The sequence below is a fragment of the Lycium ferocissimum genome, chromosome 7 (assembly GCF_029784015.1).
Source record: "Lycium ferocissimum isolate CSIRO_LF1 chromosome 7, AGI_CSIRO_Lferr_CH_V1, whole genome shotgun sequence".
NCBI lineage: Eukaryota > Viridiplantae > Streptophyta > Magnoliopsida > Solanales > Solanaceae > Lycium > Lycium ferocissimum.
This window is the reverse complement of record NC_081348.1, coordinates 20,682,953-20,703,126: the sequence shown is the minus strand read 5'-3', so window position 1 is coordinate 20,703,126 and position 20,174 is coordinate 20,682,953. Positions and strand designations below refer to the sequence as shown.

The 20,174-nt window shown below is 34.1% G+C and overlaps 2 protein-coding genes across 2 annotated transcripts; both read right to left on the bottom strand.

The window, feature by feature from the left end:
* Positions 1-7,511: 7,511 nt before the first annotated feature.
* On the bottom strand, positions 7,512-10,248 carry LOC132063718 (trihelix transcription factor ASIL2). Its single transcript, XM_059456399.1, has 2 exons — positions 9,465-10,248; positions 7,512-8,088 (listed from the first exon to the last, which is right to left on the bottom strand). The coding sequence occupies exons 1-2, from the start codon at positions 10,077-10,079 to the stop codon at positions 7,681-7,683; spliced, it is 1,023 nt and encodes a 340-aa protein (XP_059312382.1). The 5' UTR covers positions 10,080-10,248; the 3' UTR covers positions 7,512-7,680.
* A 7,881-nt stretch (positions 10,249-18,129) lies between these two features.
* LOC132063717 (U-box domain-containing protein 11) lies at positions 18,130-19,414 on the bottom strand. Its single transcript, XM_059456398.1, has one exon. The coding sequence runs from the start codon at positions 19,244-19,246 to the stop codon at positions 18,308-18,310; it is 939 nt and encodes a 312-aa protein (XP_059312381.1). The 5' UTR covers positions 19,247-19,414; the 3' UTR covers positions 18,130-18,307.
* Between the last annotated feature and the right edge of the window lie 760 nt (positions 19,415-20,174).

Here is a 20,174-nt window from a genome sequence, read left to right as displayed (position 1 = left end):
ATGATGATGAATAAATAAAATATTAAAAATAGTAGAGTGATATGAAATCCGAAGTATCTAATAAAATGAAAGGCAAATCATATAAACATGAAACCAATAATATTATATGAGAATTAATGTTCAAATTTATTCACAAAAAAAATATCGTGAAACTGTGGAAGCTAGTTTTAATGTCACGATGAATGTAAAGTAATGAGAGAGTTTGAATAACTACATTATACAAGGGGTGCAACTAAAAAGTGTACAAAGCTTCTGTTTCGCTTTTTAAAGACCAAACCAAACCAAACCAATCGTATTGGGTTTTTTAAATCTATAAATCAAACCAAACCAACAAAAGTCGGGTTTTTCAACCTCAAGGTTTTCTCGCTTTTTTTGGGTTTTTGGGTTTTTTCCGGTAAAGTCTTCATACAAAACATATAACTTATACTTCAAATATTTCTTTAGTCCTAGTAAGATACAACGATCTAATTAAGATATTTATTAAGAAAATAACACAAAACGTGATGAGAGATGATATTGTACTAAAATATTCAACGAAAAAAATTAATGAAATTGCATAAAATAAAATTATCATAATCTAAAAGTACTAAGTCATGCTACAATAAATACAACTAATTTATAAGGCATGTAAAAAATGATCATAATCTAAAAGTACTAAGTCATGCTAAAATAAGTACGGCTACTAAGTATTAATTACATGACTAAATATTAAAGAAAAAAATGAAATTAAGTTATGCATTTTTACTTTCAAAACTAATATAAAACTAAAGAATAGATATCAAAATTATTGTCATTCCGTTGTTAGATATGAATTTCTTTTGTTAGCATTAGTATTGATTTGATTTTTGTTGAGTTTTATTTGAGTTACTAATATAATTGGGCTATAAAACTCATTAAACCATTCAAAAGCCTAATTCCAAGCTTGAAATAATATGTTAAAAGACAAAAAATTGTGAAAAAGTTAAAGAAACATTTATAAATTACATTATAAATAAATATTTCTATGTATAAAATGTGTTTCAAATTTTATAATGTAATGTCGGGTTGGTTTATTGATTTCTATTGATTTTTTTAGTTAAAACAAACCAAACCAATAGGTTTTCGGGTTTTCTTTTTTAAAATCAAACCAAGTCAAACCAAATCACTAGTCGGGTTTTTTTTTCTCGTTTGGTTCGGATTATCGGACATTTGCCGTATGTGTTTGTCATTTAGCTGTGACACCCTAGGTGCAACTAGCACACATAGAGAAAAAAATAAGAGAGAGTCTCTTAAGATCATTTGTGATGCTATGATGATTTGATGTGGTAAAAATGGATAAGATAAATCCAAAGATAAGAAGTCATATAAAGGGAAGTCTAAAAACATACAATCTCTCCATATTAACACGAGCTTAACTAAGAACATAAATCGAAGTACCGAAATTTACGATTTTGGTTCGACAATTCGATATATACCAATTACCAAATTATATATGCACACCCCTATAAAGAGCTGATTTTAGCTAATTTAAGATTGAGACATATATAGTTAGAAGGATTGATTTTTACCTCTTAACGTTTTTATATATTAGTGAGAAAAGAAGAAGTGATATCGTAAAGTCCTTTACGATACAAATCTGCAGAAAATAGAAGTGGTTGTTATTACTATTCTCCTATTTCCCACCCTCGCACACTGCTCTCTTTCGCTTCTTTGATCTGAATTTTACGGTCTTCGACTAGCTCTTGTTGATGTACAGTGCCGGCGTGTTCCACTGCTATTTGTAGCCACTGTTGCGTTTTTGTGATGTGGTGCTACTCCATTGTCCAATAATTTTGCATCCATTATGTCATCCTGAAGACAAAAATAGGTCACTTTAATTTCATGTTCCTTGCAAAAGATACCGTACATATAATTAATTTAGTATATACCAAATTATGGACACCCCTACGTATACCTGTTTTTAGCTAATTTACTGAGACATAGTCGATGGATTGATAAAGATACAATTTTACAACTTTAATTTCATGCTCCCTATAGAAGATAGTGTACTGTTGCAAAATATCTCAATCATCTCATACGTATACATTTGCAGATTTTGAAAATAGGCCATGGCCACATTATTATATATATATATATTACTACTATATATAAGTGTCAATATGAATTTTTTGTAGTCCTCTCATCTCAAAGCACCCTATAGGAATCTTACATATGGGTGTTTTGACTTGTCCATGCATATTTTCATTTTTTTTATTTTTGTCTCATTCATTACTAAAGGCTACTTCCCATATGGGCTTTTATAATTGGTGTATTAGGGCATCTGCAGAATGCCCTTCTTTGGGGTGATCTTTAAATTTTGCCCTCATATTTGCGTCTTTAAATTTTGCCTTCATATTTGCTGCCTTTAAGCTTTTGCCCTTAGCTTGATACTTGAGTTTTGGGTTCGAACCCCCGCTCAAGCATAAAATAAAGAAATAATTTTTAGGCAGTAATTGGAGGGAGTGTCCGCCTCCCAAGATAACTTCCTAAGGAAAACTAAAGTTATGCCTGAGAGGGGCATAACTTTTCCTCAAGACATAGTTTAGTTATGCCTCTATGGAGCAAAACTTTTCCCTAAGGAACCATGCCTTACAGATTTTAATTGCGCATAACCAAAAGATGCTTTAACTAAAAGTGTGCCTTGAAAAGTTTAAAAAAAATGTCTCAAGGCAAAGTCTCATTTCTCCCAAGATAACTTCCTTAAGGAAAACTAAAGTTATGCCTATGGGTATAATTTAGTTTATTTTTAAAACTTTTCCTTAAGAATTATGCCTTACGTGCACTTAATTGGGCGCATAACCAAAAGTATGCCTTAACTAAAAGTGTGCCTTGAAAAATTTAAAAAAAAAAAAAAAATGTCTCAAGGCAAAGTCTCGCTCTCCGCATAACTTCCTTATGAAAACCAAAGCAGGCCTTGAGGGGGGCATAACTTTTCCTCAAGGTATAATTTAGTTTTGCCTTATGGGGCAAAATTTTTCCTTAAACTATGTTTTATGGATACTTTTAATTAAGGCATAACCAAAAGTATGCCTTAACTAAAAGTGTGCCTTTAAAAGTTTAAAAAAAAAAAAAAAAAAAATGTCTCTCAAGGCAAAGTCTCGCCCTCCCATAACTTCCTTAAGGAAAAACTAAAGTTATGCCGGGAGGGGGCATAAACTTTTCCTCAAGATAATTTAGTTTTGCCTTATGGCAAAATTTTTCCTTAAGGAACTATGCCCATGTGGGTATACTTTTAAATTAAAGCATAACCAAAAGTATGCCTTAACTAAAAGTGTGCCTTGAAAAGTTAAAAAAAAAAAAAAAAATGTTTCAAGGCAAAGTCCGCCCCCTCCGCATAACTTTGGTTTTTCCTGGATTGTATTTCCGGATCCTATACACTCTCCCCCCCCGTCTTGCGAAATTATTTTTTTTATTTTACGTCGAATCGGGTTCGAACCTAACCTCGTATCCAAGCGAAAGCAAAACTTAAAGAACACAAATATGAGGGGCAAAATTTAAAGACCACCCCAAAAGAAGGGCAATCCGTGCAAAAAATTGATTGTGTAACTTTTTAAAAAATCTCTTCTTGGTGCTTATTAGATTATTCTTCTAATCCATATTATATGGTGATTTTAATTTTTGTATTTAGTTTAAAATAAATAATTATTTATATAACTAAGCAGGTATTATTATTTTTAAAAAAATTTACCCCTATTTCTGATAAGTGAATTGTTACATAAGTAAGAAATATTAAATTGATACCATTTAATTAAAGATATTTTAGTTTAGGGGTGAGTGATTTTTTAAAGGGTGTGGTCAAACTAAAAACATCATATAATATGAACTGGGGAAGTACCTTTTAAATTATCTGTTCTTAAAGTGGTATAATTTATGTAACTTTGGTGCCAAATTTTCTTTTTCAACTGAAGCATTTATTAGGTCTTACTTTATATTTAACCATATCTCACATAATGTATTCCTCACCAACATTTTCTTTCTATTAGTTTAAACTTGCAAAATTTTACTTCTTTAGTGAGATCGCATATGCTTACAAATACAACATGTAAAATTTATTGAATGGTGTTTTATAGTATTGAAGATGAAGGTAGCATTATCAGTCAAAATTGAATTAGCTTTATAATCATGTTTGATTAACTAGGAGCTAATCCTTTTAAGCATAAAATATATATGAAGAATTAAATTAATTCTTAAGAAGTAATCCTCTTAAGCATAAAATAAATTACTTAAGTCCCTTTGATATTTGCTAATTTTCAAACCAAACGTGCTTTCTCATAAATAATTTCTTTTTGTTAAAAATTACCCAATTATATGACGAAGAAACTTTAATAATTATGCAAATTTATGGAGCAGATATGTTTAACCTGCAATTACATTAAATCAATTATGTAGTAAACATATGTGACATAAATTATACTTATTTGATAAAAGTTACGTAATATTTTTTATATTTTGAGTTTGGGCCCGGGCTTAGCACGGGCCTACTGCAACTAGTGTGTGTGTGTCTATATATATATATATATATATGTCACTCGCCACAAAGCTCGAATAGGAAGACGGGTCGGGTCAATCCAATTAGATCTATTGGGTTTTTTATTCGTAAATAGACAAATAAATTTGGTTTAATTTTTTTTTCTCACACTTGATTTAAATATTTAAATTCTAGTCTAGAAAAAAGTTGCAAAAACAACAAAAAAAACCAATAACACTTGAAAAAGCACATCCAATTAGACAATTTGCTAAAAATATAGTTTAATTTCTACATATTCTTTGTTTGACTAGATTAATTTACCTTCAATATTTTTGAGTTAGTTTTTCCATCTTAATTATCAAGTTTTATGACAACTATTTGAAACAAAAGCTTCAAAATTTTAATCTATGAGAATCAGCCCAAATGTCTAGTAAAGAAACCATTTTGTTATTTCAAAAATCGAGAAAAATAACGCTCAAATGATATCCAATATAAATCAATGTCTCGTCATCAGAAAAACAAAAACAATATGGTAAATAACATAAATTCAAATTACTTATCAGCAAATGGTTTCTTATGAAGTAGCTTTAATTTTTTGTAGAAACCAAATGATGTAAATAAATTTACAAAAGAAAAGATGATGAAGAAGGAGCGAATGACAGAGATTTTTTTAGCAACAAGAGAAAATTCAACTTGCAAATGCTAAAAAGTACAAATTCTCAAGACATTTTTTTTAATCAAAAGTATTTTCAATATCTGTGGCTTTAAACATGTCATGATAAATTGAAATATTTAAAAGTTAAAATAAATATATCATATAAATGGAACACAGTAGAATCAGTATATAGTATCACTTCCGACAATAACTAGAAAATAGACAACAAAGAAAGTAAGAGTTAATGGATCATGAATTGAGTACAGCTTTATCTTCGTCTCTAGCCTTGTCAAATGTCTCCTTGTCCCACTCTAATAGACTACCAATGAAGGTCAAGTAACAACTAAGTAACAAACTACAATCTCAATACATCCGATTAATAATACAACTTATCTTACGTTAAAGATAAGAATTATGAATCATTTAACTAGAAAAACGATAAGATATTGCATAATTACAACAACACTAGTCAACCATAACAAGAGTTAACAATACATCTTGAATAGAATAAGAAAAATGAACATTTAAAACATAATTAAACAGTAGAAAGTGTTGTTAGATCGCTCTTTCAAGTCTCCACCACATAAATACCTTCTGGACTAGTAAATCCAGAGAGCAAATTGGCTTCGACCCTAGCATACCTATTCAAACCCCATCTAAAGTCCTACTTGTTCTTGATAACGAAGTACTTCTTGTGCTTGCCATCCACAAATTCAGACCCAAATCTAATAACAGTAACACAGTAACGACCTTGCAACTTTGGCTTTTCACTAGGAAGAGACTCATAAATATCCTTAGAAGGACTAAAATCCTGCAAACTCCTATAGAGAGGAAGGGTTGCAGCTAATGGGTGTTAAGCTAAAGCAGTCAAGGCCTCCTTCTCCTTAAGATAAGGCCAATTAGCAATCTTATACTTAGGATTTCCCATGTGCATCCAACACCTATAGTCTCCATGGACCAAACCTTCATACTCATATACATCTTCAGTGTAGACCCCATGGTCTCAGATATAGTTATATATCCAGGTAATCTTAAGCCCGTCCTTGTGAGGAATGCAGTCCATAATCTCCTGTTTTGACAAATCAATTGCTACAGGCTGTGCCGGGTTTTTAATGACATGCTTCGCGCTAACAACGCCTAAACACCTGAAAGCTCTTTTTTTTTTCAATTTATTTTAATTTTTATACAAATATATCTTGAAATGCAATTTTAATGTATTTGGGAACCGCAAATATTCTTGTTAGCGGACTGACCGGAGCTTCAGTTTGCGTGAGAAAAGCTTCTCTTTTTGGCATGGCTAGAGCACTCCTGTGTTTATTTATGTCTAAGTGGGTCAATAACTTTTGTAATGCGGAGATTGTATCTCTGATACCACCCAGATATTTCACCATATCCAGAACTTCAGCAGGAACAATAACTTGGCCAAGATTTGGCACATGATTTTCCGCGAGAACAGGATGTCCACCAAGAACCGCAAAGAACAAGATTGATGTCATCAGTAGTAACAATATTGATGCCATCAATATTTACGCCATCAATAGCATCAAGATCAAGGGTGTCTCAATAAATTAGTGGCCTAAAGCTAAAATTTAATCTTTAAGCCTTAAATATATGCATATACAAAAAAACATTTAGTGTTGTCCTTTTTTTAATACTTGTTGTTTTAATATATTATCCTTAATAAATATAGAGCCTTTTACTTCACATTATAAATTTATTAAGATTAATTCAAGTTAACAAGATATTAGCCATGTGTTTTCAATACATTACCTTGGATGTTGTTGAAGAAACTTTATTTATTAACATGAAGATTTGGGTAGTTTAGTTCAAAGTTCTAAAATATTCTTGTTAAAAAATAGGAGCAAGTAGTTTTTCTTTAGTTATTTTTTAATATATATTTTATATTTTTATTTTGCAATCTTCAATATTGTCTAGGAGAAAATAAAATCATAAAGTTCACTATTAAAAAATATTGGGGCCTCAAAATTTTGGAGGCATAAAGCAAATACTTTACTAGACCTTACCCTTGGGCCGCCCTGTTCGTCAGTTTATGGTGCAATACTATGATAACTTGATGTGATAAAAATGGATAAGATAAACCTAAAATCAAAAATTATTTTTCTTGATGAAAAAGATAACCTAAAGTCAAAAAGTCAAAGGAAGGAAATCTATCTAGCTATAAACATACAATCTCTCAATGTTAATGCGAGCTTAACTAAGAATGTAAATTTCGATTCGCTAATTCAGCATACACCAGATTATGCACACCCAAAAATTTTAGCTAATTTAAGATTAACACACAGTTAGACGGATTGATTTAATTTATTCCTCTTATCTTCTTCACATAATGATTAAGAGAGGAAGAAGTGATATCGTAAAGTCCTTTTATATAAGATACAAATCAGCAAGAGAATGAAAGTGGTAGTTATTACTAATCTAAATAAAATGTCCTCCACATTTAGGCAGTGGCTGGGTCAAGAAGATATCACCAAATTATAGACGGAGATAAGGTTATTTTAATTTCCAGAGTATTATTTGCTCATGGTGAATTTCTTCCAATTCTCAATGAAGAGTCAACTGATCCTTTGGTAATACTAGCAAAGAGCTTAGCAATCTCAAGCTGAGTGTTCGCAATGATCTCAGTTCGCTTAAGGTCCATTTCTCCTCTTTTGGCCTCAGCTTCAGCTCTCATTCTTTCAATGTCTCTCATCGTCTCCATTCGTGCTTGCTCTGACCTTACGACTACTTCAGCTAGCAGACGTATGCTCTCTCCGATTTCCCACCCTTCCGGTGCCGCCCTCTTTCGCTTCTTTGATCTCAATTTAACGTTCTTCGACTTGCTCTTGTCGCTGTAGAGTGCTGGCGTGCTGCTGCTATTTGTAGCCGCCGTTGCGTTTTTGTCTGGTGCTGCTGCATTGTCCGATAATTTGGTATCCATTATGTCTTCCTGAAGAAAAGAAATAGGCCACTTTCATGCTCCTTATAAAAGACACTGCACAACTTAATAGCATGCACAATTTTATAAAGCATGGTTTTATTAGTAACTTCCACTAACGTGCAAGTTGATTTCCTTGTTGCTAATAGACAGAGCTTAAAGAACTAAGCCCCTATTAGAGAAAGTCATTGCCCGCTAAGACACTACCCTAGCTGACTAACATTTTTCAGCTAGCTGTTATGTTAGTTGTAGTGCTCCTTCCCCCTGTTTTATTTTTTGTGACTTAATTTGACTGGACTTGTACTTAAAGAATGTAAAAGAATTTGTTGAATCTTACAGTTTGAAACTAAAAATGGGGGTAACATATCAAATATATCATTCGAATCTTGGTCTTGTAACATGTCCTTCCTATAAAGTATGACTAAGGATAAAATGAGAAGGTTAAAATTGAAAACAATGTTGGCAAAGTAATCCCTTTTCACATATTTAAAATAAAGAAAACTAGACTTGTAACTTTCTTTTTTCTCCCTATATAACCTTCCAATGATAATTTAGCTAATATACACATCAGTACATGGAACGGTGTTCTACGTTAAATATATACCCTTCCGGGATACTATTTGTTAGTGAAATGGCTTATGACTGAGCTCCCTTAGTTGGTAGGTGGTTTCTTGTGCGTATATAACTATTTGTGCAATCTCATTAATAATAATAATAAAATATTATTTTTATGATGATTGCATATCGAAGACGAAAGCATAGGACGTTCAGAACTACTCTTTCACCTAATTAAAAACAAAAGTACCTGATAAAAAGCTCTTTATGCAAAAGGTGGGGTTCAAATTTATTGAGTACTTATAATGCAAGAATATCATTTTAAGCACAGACGGTTAATCTCTTTCTATACAATTATTTCAGCTAACCGATTAGAGTTGAATCATTTTTTGAATCTCAGTAGCGTTAAGTATATTTTCGACTCTCTTGAATTTACTTACTACAAAGGATACAAAAAGGCGTAAAAAATCAGAGCAAAAAAGGCAGATCATAATTATTTGAACTTAAAAATTACTCCCTCCATCCCAATTTACGGGGCACCATCTGATAGACATGGAGTTTAAAAAATAAGGAAAAACTTTTAAATCTTGTAATCCTAAATTAAATATGGGTATCATGTAATAAAATATCTTTTAAATCTTGTGATTACAAACTTACTATGTAGTATGTTTGAATTATAAACTTATTAAATATAGAAAAGACACAGAGATGGAAAAGAAAAGTGGGACGGAATTAGTATTTTTCTTTAACTGAAATAATGAACAACCAAAGTTAGTTAAATTGAAACCAATCAAACTAGTAAATGGAAGCATAGTATGATCAACTAAACTAACCTTTGCTCCTCTATCAAGACCATTAGAACCATGTGAATTCTGATCACCATTCCCAACAGGCAAAGCCACCGGAGCCGGAGGTGGAGGTTGTACCGCCGGTGGCTGCGGTGGTTCCACGACGTCGATCACACAATTAGTATTAGGCAGCGTCGGCAGAGGCGGCGGCGGCGGAGGAGGAATTAGAGAAGATGAAGCCGCAGACGCGTTATTTCCACGTAACAAAAGGTCGAGTCGAGGATAAAGCGGCCACGAAGAAGCATCAGCAGCAGTAGCAGATTCCGATCGGTACCTCTTCTTCATAGACTCAATTTTGTTCTTACACTGCGTCTGAGTTTTAGGCGATTTCGTGTTATTACCACGCGCGGACACGTGTTTGGCGACGTCCTCCCAGTCTTGTCCTTTAAGCTTAGCTCTGTTACGGAGTATCCATTTCGCTTCATAAGCTTCGAGAAGACACGAAACTGCACCTTCACTCCATTCATCTCTCTTCAGTCTATCACTGTTCCCAGTGCCAGTGGCAGCATGGTAATTTTGCGGCTTAATAATCCTCGTTGAGAAATCATCTGTGTTAGAGATTTCTTGATTTTGATGATTCCCAGCTACTTTATGATCCATTAGTATTATCTAATCCTCTTTCATTCCTAAAGAGTTTTTCTAGTCTAGCTGTTATACTTAGCCGCGAATTATATTTGAGACCGGTAAGAAAGACAATACGGGGGAGAGGAATTGAGAGGTAGAAAGAAGAGGTGAAATGATGGGAGGTCAAGCCACTATAGTTAAAGGGAGAAAAAGGTGAAACAATAGCTAATTAATTCGAGTGGAGTTTTAGAAACCGTTTAAGTTAGTTAATTAAAAGTAGCCATAAGTATTAAGTATTGAAAAAAAATAATCAAGTATTAAAGTTGATATTATAAATAAATAATTACTTAGATAAAAGTCTAAAATAGATACTAATTAGTGGAAGTATGTTTGGTAAAGAGGCGTAAAATTAAAGCTATTGACAAAAATTAAATTTAAAGTATTCTTACACAAAAAGAATGAATAACCAAAATAGAATTGAGAGATAATCAAAAGTTATGTCATAGGAAGAGTATTTTGGAGATTACAAAAGATATTAGAGATAAAATCATAAAAGACTTGATCAAATTAAAAGTGTTTATAAGCTGCAAAATCATAAATTGAGGGTGATCAATTTATGTCTTTTAACTGATTTTGACTTATAAACACTTGGCTTATAAGCAATTCTGATGTTTATCAAATGCGTAGATAAGTCAAATAACGTTTATTAGCTCATTTAACCGGTTTATAAATTTAGCCAAATGGTGGTACAAGTGCAGTTCCTCAAATGTGATTTAGACGCACATTACGAACTCGAATTCTACCACAGCAGAAACATATTCTTAAGTGGGGGAAAAAATTAAATATGTTATCAATCGAATTTCGAATAGTACATCACCACCATTGATTCTCGACAATTTCTCGATGATAAAATAAAGGTTCGAGTTGCCAAAAGGCAGGAAAGTGTTTAGCGTAGGTTTTTGAGCAACTCTTGTTGTTTCTATAGGTTGTCAACTTTAGGATTCTTATGCATTAAGGTGAATCATGGAATTTCTAGAATAAAGAGAGTGACATAACAAAATCTTGTTATTAGATTGTTCTAAGATATTGAACGAATTTCACACCGTAATAACCGAATCAAACTTATGCTCGCCGTTCGACAGCTGTGACTGTTTAAAGATTTTAAATGGACGCGGCATATCTTAATCGTCCTAATTAATTGCTCAAAAGACTTAATTATTCTCTAACTCACTATACATATTGCGGAAAGGAGATAGTCAGATAGATACATTACCAATGTGTGTGTGTACTTGTACTCATATTAAATAAAAATAATAATAAAAAGAGATTGAAATACTCTCACGGGTATGTCCAAATACAGTTCTCTTTCACTAATATATCTATTATCATATGAAAGAAAATAGTTGAACATTTGGTAAAAAAAGTTTGTACTTCAAGCTGAATTTGTCAAGTATAAATTTCACTCTATACGCTTAAGCTTTTGTGCAGTTCACTGGTTTCTTTTCACCTAATTTGTCAAACAAAAGTGGGAGACTGTAACTCTGTAAGAGAGGAGCACCCTGGCATATTACTGAAAATGAAAAGAAATAGCATAAGAGGTGGAAAATGGAGGAAAAGGCCAAGTTATAGTGCCTAACCAAACGAAAGGAGTAGAGACTAGAGGGGGCAACAGTGTTAACTTTGTCAAATGAGTTAATGATGGTAATCCAACTTTTTTGCCAACTTTTTGTTAGTGTTATCTTTTTAGTGAATATGTACGTGTTGGTTTTGTGACTTTTGTAATGTGATTTTGGGCATATATCTTTTGGCTGTTAGCGTTGATATGAAGCCAACCATGACATCCACCGATAATTGGTGGTCAGTCACGTGGGACTGTCACCCACTTCATTTTATCAACACCATCCCGTGCCATTTTAGCATAACCAAAGGACGTTAGCGGTATAGATAAAATCTCTTCACCTTTAATTGAAATTTAAAATTCAATTCAAAGTTTTGAAAATTAAAATTAAGTTTTGAAAATTAAAATTAATTTTTAGTAGAGAATGCTTCCTTTTTTTTAAGTAAATATTTTATTATATGAATTCGAATTAATTGGATCGGTAAGACAAGGAGGAGTGAAGACTGGATTCCCTGCCATTCTCTTGCTTTTTCTAATTTTTGTGAAATGAGATAATCTCACTTTTTAGTATTGGAGTATCAATGAGCAGTAAGCACTTTGAGACCTCAAAGTATACCGTCCACTTAAGAGATGCAAAGATAATTAACTTTAGCCAAAGCATTTGTAACTATTCCAGGTATATGTCATTTAGATTAAATATTAACTGTTGATATTATTAATTAGCCAAAGCATTTGTAACTATTCCAGGTATATGTCATTTGGATTAAATATTAACTGTTGATATTTAGTTATTGATTACCTTCAATAATGTTATAGAAAACATGAAATTAAAGCATAAATCAGACAAAAAACACTGTAAACTGAAAACGCTATATTGAGAAGAAAAAAATTCGGGATCCAATTCACTAATCTCTGTGCTGGTCCTCTCTAAAGCAATTGAGTTTCCATAAAACTCTATGGAACTAAAAGATATCTTTTATTATTTTATCATTTTTCATTTTGTCCTAATTCCTAAGAGTGGAAATTTTAGCCGTTTGGACAACCTTTAGGAAAAGTATTTTGAGAATTTTGTTTGGACAATTCAAAGTTTTTGACAGATGTGTGAGTATTATGTGAGGGAAGTAAAAACTTTTCACTGAAAAATATTGTGGAAAAAGCTATAAACTTTTCAGACAACATGAGATAGGAGTAATAAGAATTTTCAAAGATTGAGAAAACTTTTGAAAAACAATCTCTAGAATAATACAAAAAGATTATCTAATGAGCTCCTACACAATTTAGGTTTGATATCCCTTTCAATTTTTTTTTTTTTTTTTTTTTAACCTTTTAAAAGTTTTTTGCACTCTCCTCAATGATTTTCTCTTCCTTTTGCCCACTAGCCAATGCGCTTTCGTCATTCCAACTTATTAGCTGCTCCTTTTTTACTTTTAGGGCCCTTTCCGCTCTCCTTTTCAACCTTTTTGCTAATTCTCCACCGTTTTGCTGACTTTTCACGTACACGTGAGGACTATCAACCCAAAGATATTATGAGGTGATGGCAAGATCTTTCTCCATGAAAGGCTTATACTACTGGGCACTGGCTGGCTACCTTTTCTTTCAATTTATCAACATATTCTAGTTATCAGTAAGTTCCTTTGTTACAGTGCGTGTTCGATTCTTCTGTTTTAGTACACAATTGACTGAGTTTTGTGCATAAAAAACATCGATAGTTGTGCAAAGTTTCCTGAACCCTCCTAACACGGGATGCTTTGTGCACCGGGCTGCCTCGACAGTTATGCAAAGCCAGCTATAATTTGCTGGATAGTACTGAAGAATGGATTCTGAAGCAAGTCAAGATAGGGGAACAGCTACCTATGGCATAGAAGTCTGGACAGAAGAGTAGAAGACGATTAAAATGGAGTTCTGACAGCCTTCTGTTACCTAATAACATCTTAATCTACAAATAAGAAATAGAAGCATCTAGTATCCGAGGAGGTGATCATGCACCTGTCAGTACTTCCGTCTAAGAGCACGAAACATGGAAAGAAAAGAGGGAAGACAAGAAAATGTATTAGGACAAAAAATCAGGTAAGGGTTAGTGGGATGGTATCTAAACCCATGTCTAACACTAGAGTTAGTCCTTATGTAGGGTACATTAATCAACATTATTAAAAATTCTATTGTACAAAAACTGGAGGAAGCTAAGTGGAGGGGATCTAAACCCAACTAGTAGCGTCAACAACTAGTATAGCAAACTCATTACTGATTTCAATAGGATTTTTTGCACCTCATCAGAAACAAAGAGACAAACAGAGGGTAATCTTGACGCTTCTGCTGAACCTCTTTTAGCATGAGGCTTGAGTGACAATAACTAAGTAAAAGTACTTGACTACAACTCTCAATCCAAGGAAGGAAAGAGGATTAGGCTCGATACTCACTAAGCTCTTTCCTTCCTTTCCCCTTACCGAATTGCCCTCCCCAACCCAAAATAACCTAGATTCACCGCACACCCACGGCAATGGGTAGGGGAAGAGAAGAAAAAAGAAGGCTCAAATAACATGCAAAAGCAGGCACTGCTCGAACATTAGGGCACCAACGAGCATTTCTTCATGTGTTATGAGGTACAAACGCACTTCAATTTGCCTCTGTTGCTGAAAGTCTCAACAGAAAATAGTGGATAATCTGTGAATTTGTGTTCATTGTGTATAACTAGTACCAGGTATAACAGTACTGAGAGCCTGTTTGGTTCGGCTTAGTTAGGTGCTTTTAAGCCAAAATAGCCTTTAAGCACTTTTGTAGTGTTCAGGTAAGATTAAAAAGTGTTTTTAAGCACATAAGTTATAAGCCCATCCAAATAGACTCTTAAGTCTACAGACAACTTACCTCTTCGCACAGAGATTTGTGTCAAATCAGTATTGTCTCTATATAGAACTCTCTCTTGCTACGAATGTTAAGACAGTAGAACAAACTGAAAGCCAGATCAGCATGAACTCAAATGGAAGGGAAAGGTATAGGGCCATTCGTTCAACAACACAAACACACTATCTGGTTCTCTCTCTCTCTCTCTCTCTCTCACACACACACACACACACACACACACATCGAGCAAACAAGAAAAAGAGTGCAAAGAAGGAACAACAAATATTGAAAGGATAGAAACAAATTCCTTAAAAACATACTTCCATGCACCAAAAAGCAATTTGGAGTTGCCTAGTTCATAAATTGGCAATTGGTTAATAGATCAGATAGTCAATGCATTTTGAGCAACTAAACCACATTTTCTAGAAATGGACAAGCAGAGGCAGATCCAAGATTTAAATTTTATGGGTTCAATCTTAAGAATTTTAGCATTGAACCCATTATATTTTTAAAGTTAGGTTTCATATCTACTATTTATTACAATTTTAGTAATTTTTTACACATAAATTTAGGCTCCGCGTCAAAAGTCTGGGGTTCAGTTGAACCCCCACCTTGTAGGCTAGATACGCCTCTGTGGACAAGGCTAGCGGAAAGTGTTGGAACCTTGGCCGAGACCAGTAAAGACGCTAGGTACCTCATTTCTTGTTCTAATAAGTCTAGGTACCTCATTTTTCTATGAGGGAAGGACAACGGAAGACAACTATGCCGTTAGTATCAAACAAATTCAAGAAATACTGAAAACACAAACATGAATATATTGCAACAACGCATCCTATAAGCTCCAAATTGCTAGAGAAGCAAGTTCAAGATTGTGTGATGATGCTTAATGATATCACCTCAAGGTAAATTTGCTTAAGTAACAAGCTTAAGACTACCTAAGGTATTCAATCCATACAGAAGGGTCGGAACTTAAGCAAAAGAACTAGCTGTAAAGCTAGTCAAGGTACTTACAGATAAAGATCTCAACGTCCATCTACTGTACTCATTTTCACACCTTTGAACTTTGATATTCCTGGAGCAGTTCTCAGATTTTCTCCAGATGGAGCAACTAACCACATCAAGATATCTTTCGGGGATGCTGAGTACAATTTTTAATAATTTCTTAAGCTTCACCAACTTTTGTCAGGATTTGATAATTCTAAGTTGCTGTCTACACTGTTTTCCACTTTCCTTGTAGAACTTATCCACCACTAAATAGTGGGTTTTAGTTGTTAAACATGCAGAAACCAATGCAATCTAGCCACAATATATGCAAACAAAATGAATCAGCTCAGGTGTCCTAGAATTAATCAAAGTTAACATGTAATTAATCAATTATAAAGCAGTGAGTTACAAACCAATCTACTCTAACTGTATCATGTGCAAACACAAATCAACTCAAATGTTTTTCCCCGAATTAAACTAATTGGTATGAGATTACTCAACTACAGCCTGGTTACAAGACAAGAAGTCAGAACCAATCTAATCAACCACAATACTCAACAAATCAACTCATATACTTATCCTTTCCTTTTCATCTCTTTCTCAAAAAAAAATTAGTCAAGCTGATATGTGATTAATCATCTGTACAGCAGTTGCATTGGTCACCAGAATTCTCTTCGTCGGAGGCAACCTCTGATTCAACCCAGGTTAGATTCTCGGAATTTTCTTGAGTATGCGTAATTTTTTATTGTAAGGTAGGCTTTCTTGAGTATTCAGGAGTCATTATCGAGTAACACCGTCTCCTTTCCTTTCCACCCTCTATTCTCTCTTGTCCCCTTCTAAACCTTATGAATATTTGTTGTACCATATATTACACATGAAAAAGAATCTACAAAATAGCCCCACAAAGTCAGCCTGTTATGCTTTTATTTTGATTTTATAATTGAAACATATGTTTTTAGAATATGTATGAGATGGGAACAAGATAGTGAGAGTACTGTACGAGCCTTTGGGGGAGAGAGAAATCTGATATCACGTGTTCTTCTCTTCAGCAAGACCTATGACTGGCTTATACTGGCTTATAAATGTAAAATGTATCACTTTTAATAGAATTAGTAGTCTTCTATGATTCTTAATCTTTCTCTAACTCTATTTCATATACTTCCAAAAATTTCATCAATAGCCTAAGGTCACCACTATTTTTTCCTAATTTCTTCAGTTGTTTCTAGCCCTTAGTACCTCTTTAGCTGACAACATTTTGAGCAGAAGCCTCACGTATGGAGATTGTAGCACGTGCTGCAGCCAAGTCACGCACATTGCACAACCCCCACACTAGAAGGTTAATGCTCTGCAGCATCACCTTCACAGGCTTATCCATTCGTTGCAGCAGAGAGCAAGGGGGATGCAGAAGATACTATTTTGAGAAACAAAGGGGGAAAAAGGTTCTGTGCAAGTATGCATCTAACAGGATAGTCCTGCTACAACTACACAGCGCCTTTCTCCCAAGATACAAAGGGTTCTTCCTCCTGTGGAGTTAGTAACAACAGAGTATAATTTAAGCTTAACAAAGAGATAAAAAGGAGAAAAGAGGAAAGTAAGTCCATCTCTCATGTATTTAGAATGGAAGGAAAAGCTTAATTTTTATGCTAGGCTAAGTGAACATTAATGTAACATTCATGAAGAGAGAAAGGTGGAAGTCTTTTGGAAAAAGTTCATGGCTTTTAGGTAACAATAAGTCAATAAAGCAGAGAACAATCAAATAGAACTCAACTTAGTCAAACTCTCTAATGTCAATTTTAAAACAATTTTAAAGCAGAAAAATCAAATTAAACTCAGCTTAGTCAAAATTCTTAATTGAATTTGCGCCGAGTCCCACATTTAATCATGTGGCAATGCGGCTGAGAGAGGAGAACATATTTTGTACTTGTCAGCTCATTCTTATCTGCTTTACCCTACTATGTTCGAGTTGTCACAAGTTTAAGGAGTAATATGTTCCCAATGGTAAACATAATTTGTTTGATCAGGCCCGTTAGACTGCCGTGATAACCAACGACACCCTGTTGTTCCCACTTGTAAACATAATACTGACCCCGCCCATAAGGTTAAATGTTGTTCATCTGAAAGCATCAAACTGGTTGAAGAAAAACAGACTGAACAACTACTTATTTTGAAATAAGCATAACACATATTTCAAAGGCCTGAGAGAAAAAAAAGAAACGGAAGTTGCTGGGTTTAGACACTTAAATGTAAAGCCCCGAGTCAAATGTCTTTTTGTACTGTGAATAACAAGTAATGAGTTACACCTATTAAAGCTACACATCGATGATGAACCACCAAACTACTGTTGTAAGTTATGAAGGATACTGAAATGGCACACATAAAAATGGGCCAACCGTCTTGTATGTATAATTGTATTCAGGTCGATCAAATCCAATAGTAAAGTCCATACTCAATTGACTGAACTATTCTCTGCTCTCTGGTTTTCACTCCCAGAGGCAATAACTTTATCATCAAGCAGGTAATGCAATAGTCCTTTTGAACTATCTAGCGACTGCAATACATTTCTGAATATTCTGTTAATACAAAATAAGAAACGCCTAAAATTTGTAAGAAATGTTGCATCCAAAAATTAGAAATAGGAAAAGGGAAAATACAAATCAAGTGGTTATTCAATTTGTTTTAGTTAGCAGTCAATCCAAACTAATTCTTCCAAGTTTCAACCACATTAATGCATTTTCAAACCCCATTCACTGTTTATAATAACAGAAAGAGTACAAACACAAAAAAGGCATTTACAAGCATAACCATATAGATGTATTTGACATACTCATAATGAGTGATTCGATAAGCAATCCATCCCCTCCTCCTCTTGAAACATACAAGAACTTGCATCAAGTATCTTCAACAACGCCATCGCCTTGCTCCTCCCTTTATCCGTTCCATTTTCCGCCACTTCAATAATACCATCCACTGCCCCTAAAACTACACCTCGAACACTATTGACCGTCTCTTCACCGCCACATTGCACCAAATTCAGCAAGGCTGAAACCGCGTTCTCTTTAGTTCTACTGCTTGATCCAGTAGAACTATCCAACAAATCCACTAACACCCCAACACCTGAAATCTTCCTAAACGCCTCCCAGCTCTCTTCACAACCCGCAATTTGAGCAATCACAGCTGTAACATCTTCCAATATCCCAACTCTACCATCATTACATAACATCGAAAACAACGGATTTACAGCTCCAAGCTCGATAATTTGAGCACGATTCAACGGGTAAAGCGCGATACCAAAAAGCGCTTTGAGCGCATCTTTAACAGTTCTTGAATCCGAACTAGGGTTCTTTATAATATCTATAAGCCCAAAAAGTATATCCCTCTTGTGCCCAATGATTGGCCGATAAGATTCAAACGTTAATAAGCTGAAGATGGTTGCAGCAGCACACTGAGCAACGAAAGGGGAACTAGGGTTTCGGAGCGCGTGAGAGAGCGCGTCCAGGAGTCCGCGCGTGGACATTAACAATTCTTTGGAGGAAATTGAGAGGTTATGCAACGTGGCGGTTGCGTTCTCTTGAGACAACTTGTTTGATGAATACAAGGATTCCGACAAGTATGGAACTGCGCCGGCGTCTGCGATTAACGGTCTGCTGTCGGAATCGTTTTTGGAAATTAATCTGAGTTCGCAGATTGCTTCAGTTCGTGTTTGCTCTGAGACGGAACTTAGTTTCATAACGAGGTTCTTTACTGCTCTTCGTTTGACCTCCATTTCTGGCAATCTTGGAGTTTTCCTAGGGCGTTCTAAGTATTTGTCTTCGTTGAATTGATCATGAATTCCTTTATGTAGTGGATATACATATTGCTAATAATTTAAATACTCACTCTTCTAATTTGCGTGTCACTTTTCGCTTTTCAAAATTCGAACCTCATTCAACATTTTAAGATTTTTTTCCACCAAATTAATATTAAAAAAATTATAATTTATAGTACTTTTTCATATAATTTTCAATATATAAAATTTTAATATTAAATTAATCTAATTTAATTTTAAAATTTAGTTAAATTAGCTCTTCTAGAATAAAAAGTGATACATAAATTGAAACGAGGTAATACCATTTAAATACGCCATTGTTGACTTTGTGTTAAGAGAGTTTGGTGTGCTGTGGTTTTTACTCTTTGACAGAAAGGTCACGCGTGTGAGGTTTCAATACAGACGTTCTTTTCATTTGTGGAAAATAAACAAAAGATTGAAAATTAGCATTTGGACTTTTAAAACCGTTTAACAAGTAAAGATATATGTTAACGTATTAAGTGTAAAAGGAATAAAAGGAATTGAATTAATTGGAAGGAGTTGAATATGAATGGGTAAACTTTCTGATATCCTTGAAGCATTCTGATTTACAAGGCAATAGCCAATATCTCCGCCTATCCAAATCAGCGAGACATTAAAGTTCGACGCATATGTTCTTTTCTAAGCTGCAACAACTATACAGGTATCAAGCTGCTAAGTCACACTATGAAAGTATAGGAAAGGGTGGTGGAAATGAGGGTGAGGAGAGGTGTGTACTATTTCGGAAGAATGAGTTTGGTTTCGTAGGGGCGCTCGACTACGAAGCCATTCATATTGTAAGGAGATTGGTGGAGTAGTATAGGGAGCGGAAGAGGACTTGCGCATGGTATTCATTAACCTAGAAAAG

Coding starts and splice junctions, on each gene's coding strand:
- LOC132063717 (XM_059456398.1), bottom strand. CDS start 19,246: ATGGAGGTCAAACGAAGAGCAGTAAAGAACCTCGTTATGAAACTAAGT.
- LOC132063718 (XM_059456399.1), bottom strand. CDS start 10,079: ATGGATCATAAAGTAGCTGGGAATCATCAAAATCAAGAAATCTCTAAC. Junction 8,089..9,464: donor GTCTTGATAGAGGAGCAAAG/GTTAGTTTAGTT, acceptor TCTTTTCTTCAG/GAAGACATAATGGATACCAA.